The sequence below is a fragment of the Salvelinus alpinus genome, chromosome 6 (genome assembly GCF_045679555.1).
Source record: "Salvelinus alpinus chromosome 6, SLU_Salpinus.1, whole genome shotgun sequence".
In the NCBI taxonomy this organism is placed as follows: Eukaryota; Metazoa; Chordata; class Actinopteri; order Salmoniformes; family Salmonidae; genus Salvelinus; species Salvelinus alpinus.
Window position 1 is genome coordinate 93,435,327 of NC_092091.1, and position 10,000 is coordinate 93,445,326.

The following is a 10,000-nucleotide window of genomic DNA, read 5'->3' on the forward strand; positions in this document are numbered from 1 at the left end:
GGGCAACAGTCAGATCAACAGTCAGATCAACAGTCAGATCAACAGTCAGATCAACAGTCAGATCAACAGTCAGATCAACAGCCAGATCAACAGTCAGATCAACAGTCAGATCAACAGTCAGGGCAACAGTCAGGGCAACAGTCAGGGCAACAGTCAGATCAACAGTCAGATCAACAGTCAGATCAACAGTCAGATCAACAGTCAGATCAACAGTCAGATCAACAGTCAGATCAACAGCCAGATCAACAGTCAGATCAACAGTCAGATCAACAGTCAGGGCAACAGTCAGGGCAACAGTCAGGGCAACAGTCAGATCAACAGTCAGATCAACAGTCAGATCAACAGTCAGATCAACAGTCAGATCAACAGTCAGATCAACAGTCAGATCAACAGTCAGATCAACAGTCAGATCAACAGTCAGAGCAACAGCCAGATCAACAGCCAGATCAACAGTCAGATCAACAGTCAGATCAACAGTCAGATCAACAGTCAGATCAACAGCCAGATCAACAGTCAGATCAACAGTCAGATCAACAGTCAGATCAACAGTCAGATCAACAGTCAGATCAACAGTCAGATCAACAGTCAGATCAACAGCCAGATCAACAGTCAGATCAACAGTCAGATCAACAGTCAGGGCAACAGCAGACATACCTGTATCATCCGCATAATGGATGAAGTTTACACGTTTTAACAGATTGACCAATAGTGTTCATATAAATAGTGAAGAGAACACATCCCGAAATCAACCCCCCCGTGTCTTACACCTTTAGGCACTAGAAGAAATTCAGACTTTAACCCCCGTCAATCACGATGGCCATGAGTTCTGTCACTAAGATAATCATGAAATTCAGACTTTAACCCCCGTCAATCACGATGACCTGAGTTCTGTCACTAAGATAATCATGAAATTCAGACTTAACCCCGTCTATCACGATGGCCATGAGTTCTGCCACTAAGATAATCATGAAATTCAGACTTAACCCCGTCAATCACGATGGCCTGAGTTCTGTCACTAAGATGATCATGAAATTCATACTTTAACCCCATCAATCACGATGGCCATGAGTTCTGCCACTAAGATAATCATGAAATTCAGACTTTAACCCCCGTCAATCACGATGGCCTGAGTTCTGTCACTAAGATAATCATGAAACATAAGTCCTGGATGCTTTGCAAGCAATAGACAACAAGAAATCCACAGGAGCTGACCAAGTGCATCCTGGTCTGTTTAAGTGTTCCGCGCCCATTATTGTTGGCTCAATAACCACCGCCACAAGGAGTCGCTAGAGTGCGACGGGACAAGGACTGTAGTGTCGCCTCAACCTACTGCAGTGCCTTAGACTGCTGCGCCACTCGTGAGGCCCAACCCTTCAGGGATTTGACAGTTTTCCCAAATTTAGCCCGGGTTTCCCATTACAATCCGAAAGAGCAGTTACATAATAATCAGATTCTTACACAACGCAAAAAAGCTTGCCAGTCCGGGCCTAAGCCTGTGTTCCTGGCCTTGACCCAAACATCATATCTTTTATGAATAACTTCTGAAAATTCCTGAGTTTAGCAGCTATTCGATCTACCTTTTAACCCTTAATTGTTTTTGAAGGGATCATGATTATCCACACAATAGTATTGAAGACATCTGCAAAGAGGCTCAAAGCTAAATACAATCAAGGTCACTAAAATAAAGATTATTTAAATAAATAAATAGCCTGTACACTGAAGTTTTTAAAGTTCCTCTTTGTGATGTCACAAGGCTTAGAATTTTGCGTTCTCTAACACAAACAAAAGGGTAATGGTCACTAACGTCTTGGGTGAAGACGACAGTAGAATCATATCAAATTGTATTTGTCACATACACATGGTTAGCAGATGTTAATGCGAGTGTAGCGAAATGCTTGTGCTTCTAGTTCCGACAATGCAGTAATAACCAACGAGTAATCTAACCTAACAATTCCACAACAACTACCTTATACACACAAGTGTAAAGGGATGAGGAATATGTACATAAAAATGTATGAATGAGTGATGGTACAGAACGGCATAGGCAAGATGCAGTAGATGGTATCGAGTACAGTATATACATATGAGATGAGTAATGTAGGGTATGTGAACATTATATTAAGTGGCATTGTTTAAAGTGGCTAGTGATACATTTTTTACATCAATTTGTCCATTATTAAAGTGGCTGGAGTTGAGGAAACATATTTCTCGAGTGGTGAATTCATAAAAAAAATAAGATCAATCAAAGTTGACTTTGAATGATCTTTAGGGTTTGGGGCCGTGTAGGCTTAGTCACCAGCTGGGTTTAGGTTTAAATCACATGTTGTTTTTTTTAGATTGTCTGAAGCCTGCATGTTTCCCAATCATAATTGAAGTCACCCAGGATAATAACATCTGATTGAGTAAAAGAACACAACCTAGTTAACTACTCGAGTGCACAAAGGTTAGCTGCACCACACAGACGGACGGACGGGCAATATTGCTGGAAATTAATTGGCAGATATTGTATTAGGTTTGGTTTTTTAAGCCAATAGTGGCTCACCAGGTGTCGGGTTAATGTCAATGTTGTTTTGATTAGATAGCTGGGAGCTTGTGTTTGATACTTTTGAGATTTGTTCATGACAGTTTGCGGTGGAACATTTGAAAATTGTATGTACTTTCAGAATTGTTTGGCGAGCTACTCATAGGTGGGCTGGTTGCTACTGGTAGCTGGGGATTGACCTGTTGGTGACCCCTGCTCTACACCTCTCTCTAGATTGACCTGTTGGTGACCCCTGCTCTACACCTCTCTCTAGATTGACCTGTTGGTGACCCCTGCTCTACACCTCTCTAGATTGACCTGTTGGTGACCCCTGCTCTACACCTCTCTCTAGATTGACCTGTTGGTGACCCCTGCTCTACACCTCTCTCTGGATTGACCTGTTGGTGACCCCTGCTCTACCTCTCTATAGATTGACCTGTTGGTGACCCCTGCTCTACCTCTTTCTCTAGATTGACCTGTTGGTGACCCCTGCTCTACCTCTCTAGATTGACCTGTTGGTGACCCCTGCTCTACACCTCTCTCTAGATTGACCTGTTGGTGACCCCTGCTCTACCTCTTTCTCTAGATTGACCTGTTGGTGACCCCTGCTCTACCTCTTTCTCTAGATTGACCTGTTGGTGACCCCTGCTCTACACCTCTCTCTAGATTGACCTGTTGGTGACCCCTGCTCTACACCTCTCTAGATTGACCTGTTGGTGACCCCTGCTCTACACCTCTCTCCAGATTGACCTGTTGGTGACCCCTGCTCTACAGCCCTCTCTAGATTGACCTGTTGGTGACCCCTGCTCTACACCTCTCTAGATTGACCTGTTGGTGACCCCTGCTCTACACCTCTCTCTAGATTGACCTGTTGGTGACCCCTGCTCTACACCTTTCTCTAGATTGACCTGTTGGTGACCCATGACCTGTTGGTGACCTCCCATTTTCTCCCCCTTCTTTTCGTTATTTGTAACTCTCATTTCCCTCTGTGTTTCCCATCAGGCACTTCAGTTTTGTGGTGAGCGCAGCTCGGCTTTATGCTGAAATCTACAACATCCCCTACTCAGAGAAGGTACACACACGCACTCTCTATGTCTCTATATCCCTATATATATATATCTAGCTCTCTCTCTCTATCTGTCTCTCTCCCTATCTCCCTTTCTCTCTATTTCACTATCTCACTATCTCTCTATTTCTCTATCTCTATTTCACTCTCTCTCTATTTCATTATCTCTATATCTCTCTATTTCACTATCTCTCTATCTCACTATTTTACTATCTCTCTATTTCACTATCTCTCTATTTCTCTCTCTCTCTATTTCACTCTCTCTCTATTTCATTATCTCTATATCTCACTATCTCTCTATCTCTCTATTTCACTATCTATCTTTCATTATATCTATATCTCTCTATTTTACTATATCTCTATTTCACTATCTCTCTTTCATTATCTCTATCTCTCTCTATTTCTCTATATCTCTATTTCTATCTCTCTCTATTTCTCTATCTCTCTATTTCACTATCTCTCTATTTCACTATCTCTCTATTTCACTATCTCTCTATTTTACTATCTCTCTATCTCTCCTCTGTATAGAGTATGAATCAGTTACTAGTAGGGCTGAGACCTCACCATACCATATTATCACCATACCATATTATCACTATACTGAGAGACCTCACCATACCATATTATCACCATACCATATTATCACCATACCATATTATCACCATACCATATTATCACCATACCATAGTATCACCATACCATATTATCACCATACCATAGTATCACCATACCATATTACCACCATACTGAGAGACCATACCATATTATCACCATACCATATTATCACCATACTGAGAGACCATACCATATTATCACCATACCATATTATCACCATACTGAGAGACCATACCATATTATCACCATACCATATTATCACCATACTGAGAGACCTCACCATACCATATTATCACCATACCATATTATCACCATATTATCACCATACTGAGAGACCTCACCATACCATATTATCACCATACCATATTATCACCATACTGAGAGACCATACCATATTATCACCATATTATCACCATACCATATTATCACCATATTATCACCATACCATATTATCACCTTATTATCACTATACTGAGAGACCTCACCATACTGTATTATCACCATACCATATTATCACCATACCATATTATCACCATACCATATTATCACCATACTGAGAGACCTCACCATACCATATTATCACCATACCATATTATCACCATACCATATTATCACCATACTGAGAGACCATACCATATTATCACCATACCATATTATCACCATACTGAGAGACCATACCATATTATCACCATACTGAGAGACCATACCATATTATCACCATACCATATTACCACCATACCATATTATCACCATACCATATTATCACCATACTGAGGGACCTCACCATACCATATTATCACCATACCATATTATCACCACGGTGAGGGACCTCACCATACCATATTATCACCATACCATATTATCACCATACCATATTATCACCACACTGAGGGACCTCACCATACCATATTATCACCATACGATATGTAATGAATTACCAGGGACCTCACCATACGATATGTAATGAATTACCAGGGACCTCACCATACGATATGTAATGAATTACCAGGGACCTCACCATACGATATGTAATGAATTACCAGGGACCTCACCATACGATATGTAATGAATTACCAGGGACCTCACCATACGATATGTAATGAATTACCAGGGACCTCACCATACGATATGTAATGAATTACCAGGGACCTCACCATACGATATGTAATGAATTACCAGGGACCTCACCATACGATATGTAATGAATTACCAGGGACCTCACCATACGATATGTAATGAATTACCAGGGACCATACGATATGTAATGAATTACCAGGGACCTCACCATACGATATGTAATGAATTACCAGGGACCATACGATATGTAATGAATTACCAGGGACCTCACCATACGATATGTAATGAATTATCAGGGACCTCACCGTACGATATGTAATGAATTACCAGGGACCTCACCATACGATATGTAATGAATTACCAGGGACCTCACCATACGATATGTAATGAATTACCAGGGATCTCACCGTACGATATGTAATGCATTACCAGGGACCATACGATATGTAATGAATTACCAGGGACCTCACCATACGATATGTAATGAATTACCAGGGACCATACGATATGTAATGAATTACCAGGGACCATACGATATGTAATGAATTACCAGGGACCATACGATATGTAATGAATTACCAGGGACCTCACCTTACGATATGTAATGAATTACCAGGGACCATACGATATGTAATGAATTACCAGGGACCATACAATACGTAATGAATTACCAGGGACCTCACCGTACGATACGTAATGAATTACCAGGGACCTCACCATACGATATGTGATGAATTACCAGGGACCTCACCATACGATATGTAATGAATTACCAGGGACCTCACCATACGATATGTAATGAATTACCAGGGACCTCACCATACGATATGTAATGAATTACCAGGGACCTCACCGTACGATATGTAATGAATTACCAGGGACCTCACCATACGATATGTAATGAATTACCAGGGACCATATGATATGTAATGAATTACCAGGGACCATACGATATGTAATGAATTACCAGGGACCTCACCATACGATATGTAATGAATTACCAGGGACCTCACCATACGATATGTAATGAATTACCAGGGACCTCACCATACGATATGTAATGAATTACCAGGGACCTCACCATACGATACGTAATGAATTACCAGGGACCATACGATATGTAATGAATTACCAGGGACCATACGATATGTAATGAATTACCAGGGACCTCACCATACGATATGTAATGAATTACCAGGGACCTCACCATACGATATGTAATGAATTACCAGGGACCTCACCATACGATACGTAATGAATTACCAGGGACCATACGATATGTAATGAATTACCAGGGACCATACGATATGTAATGAATTACCAGGGACCTCACCGTACGATATGTAATGAATTACCAGGGACCACACCATACGATATGTAATGAATTATCAGGGACCTCACCATACGATACGTAATGAATTACCAGGGACCATACGATATGTAATGAATTACCAGGGATCTCACCATACGATATGTAATGAAATACCAGGGACCTCACCATACGATATGTAATGAATTACCAGGGACCTCAACGTACGATATGTAATGAATTACCAGGGACCTCACCATACGATATGTAATGAAATACCAGGGACCTCACCATACGATATGTAATGAATTACCAGGGACCTCACCATACGATATGTAATGAGTAACCAGGGACCTCACCATACGATATGTAATGAATTACCAGGGACCTCACCATACGATATGTAATGAATTACCAGGGACCATACGATATGTAATGAATTACCAGGGACCATACGATATGTAATGAATTACCAGGGACCTCACCGTACGATATGTAATGAATTACCAGGGACCTCACCATACGATATGTAATGCTTTACCAGGGACCAAACGATATGTAATGAATTACCAGGGACCTCACCGTACGATATGTAATGAATTACCAGGGACCTCACCATACGATATGTAATGCATTACCAGGGACCAAACGATATGTAATGAATTACCAGGGACCTCACCGTACGATATGTAATGAATTACCAGGGACCTCACCGTACGATATGTAATGAATTACCAGGGACCTCACCATACGATATGTAATGCATTACCAGGGACCATACGATATGTAATGAATTACCAGGGACCTCACCGTACGATATGTAATGAATTACCAGGGACCGTACGATACGTAATGAATTACCAGGGACCTCACCATACGATATGTAATGAATTACCAGGGACCATACGATATGTAATGAATTACCAGGGACCTTACCATACGATACGTAATGAATTACCAGGGACCATACGATATGTAATGAATTACCAGGGACCTCACCATACGATATGTAATGGATTACCAGGGACCTCACCATACGATACGTAATGAATTACCAGGGACCATACGATATGTAATGAATTACCAGGGACCATACGATATGTAATGAATTACCAGGGACCTCACCATACGATACGTAATGAATTACCAGGGACCTCACCATACGATACGTAATGAATTACCAGGGACCTCACCATACGATATGTAATGAATTACCAGGGACCTCATCATACAATATGTAATGAATTACCAGGGACCTCACCGTACGATATGTAATGAATTACCAGGGACCTCACCATACGATATGTAATGAATTACCAGGGACCATACGATATGTAATGAATTACCAGGGACCATACGATATGTAATGAATTACCAGGGACCTCACCATACGATACGTAATGAATTACCAGGGACCTCACCATACGATATGTATTGAATTACCAGGGAGATCACCGTACGATACGTATTGAATTATCAGGGACCACACCATACGATATGTAAAAACGATATGGAGAACAAACTATGAAGTAAAAATACTTTAATTCTGGAGCGTATGTATCGATTTCCCCCCCGCCCCTTCGCTAGTAACTAGTTTGTCTTTCCAGGGTTGGGGGTCACTTCCAAATCCATTGGAATCTATTGAAGAGAATTGGAATTTGACTTTCAGTATACGTCCTTGAATTTAAATGGTATTTATCCCCCCCCCCTGTGTGTGTCTGTCCGCAGGATCTGTCACAGGAAGCAGTGTCCAGGATGTTGTCAGAGATTACCGTCCCAGAGTACAGGCCAGCAGAGAAGGTAAGGATACCACTGTTACTATGGACTACACTGGGTTATGGGATGGAGATTACCGTCCCAGAGTACAGGCCAGCAGAGAAGGTAAGGATACCACTGTTACTATGGACTACACTGGGTTATGGGATGGAGATCACCGTCCCAGAGTACAGGCCAGCAGAGAAGGTAAGGATACCACTGTTACTATGGACTACACTGGGTTATGGGATGGAGATTACCGTCCCAGAGTACAGGCCAGCAGAGAAGGTAAGGATACCACTGTTACTATGGACTACACTGGGTTATGGGATGGAGATTACCGTCCCAGAGTACAGGCCAGCAGAGAAGGTAAGGATACCACTGTTACTATGGACTACACTGGGTTATGGGATGGAGATTACCGTCCCAGAGTACAGGCCAGCAGAGAAGGTAAGGATACCACTGTTACTATGGACTACACTGGGTTATGGGATGGAGATTACCGTCCCAGAGTACAGGCCAGCAGAGAAGGTAAGGATACCACTGTTACTATGGACTACACTGGGTTATGGGATGGAGATTACCGTCCCAGAGTACAGGCCAGCAGAGAAGGTAAGGATACCACTGTTACTATGGACTACACTGGGTTATGGGATGGAGATTACCGTCCCAGAGTACAGGCCAGCAGAGAAGGTAAGGATACCACTGTTACTATGGACTACACTGGGTTATGGGATGGAGATTACCGTCCCAGAGTACAGGCCAGCCGAGAAGGTAAGGATACCACTGTTACTATGGACTACACTGGGTTATGGGATGGAGATTACCGTCCCAGAGTACAGGCCAGCAGAGAAGGTAAGGATACCACTGTTCCTATGGACTACACTGGGTTATGGGATGGAGATTACCGTCCCAGAGTACAGGCCAGCCGAGAAGGTAAGGATACCACTGTTACTATGGACTACACTGGGTTATGGGATGGAGATTACCGTCCCAGAGTACAGGCCAGCAGAGAAGGTAAGAATACCACTGTTACTATGGACTACACTGGGTTATGGGATGGAGATTACCGTCCCAGAGTACAGGCCAGCAGAGAAGGTAAGGATACCACTGTTACTATGGACTACACTGGGTTATGGGATGGAGATTACCGTCCCAGAGTACAGGCCAGCAGAGAAGGTAAGGATACCACTGTTACTATGGACTACACTGGGTTATGGGATGGAGATTACCGTCCCAGAGTACAGGCCAGCAGAGAAGGTAAGGATACCACTGTTACTATGGACTACACTGGGTTATGGGATGGAGATTACCGTCCCAGAGTACAGGCCAGCCGAGAAGGTAAGGATACCACTGTTACTATGGACTACACTGGGTTATGGGATGGAGATTACCGTCCCAGAGTACAGGCCAGCAGAGAAGGTAAGGATACCACTGTTACTATGGACTACACTGGGTTATGGGATGGAGATTACCGTCCCAGAGTACAGGCCAGCAGAGAAGGTAAGGATACCACTGTTACTATGGACTACACTGGGTTATGGGATGGAGATTGCCGTCCCAGAGTACAGGCCAGCAGAGAAGGTAAGGATACCACTGTTACTATGGACTACACTGGGTTATGGGATGGAGATTACCGTCCCAGAGTACAAGCCAG

The 10,000-nt window shown here is 42.6% G+C and overlaps 1 protein-coding gene across 1 annotated transcript in view; it reads left to right on the top strand.

Annotated features, from left to right (window-relative positions):
- Positions 1-10,000, top strand: part of uba6 (ubiquitin like modifier activating enzyme 6) — a gene marked incomplete in the record, with an annotated part of 75,556 nt that overhangs the window by 41,577 nt on the left and 23,979 nt on the right. The window contains 2 exon segments of the mRNA XM_071408365.1: positions 3,524-3,593; positions 8,317-8,388. Coding sequence (XP_071264466.1) covers positions 3,524-3,593; positions 8,317-8,388 — 142 coding nt within the window.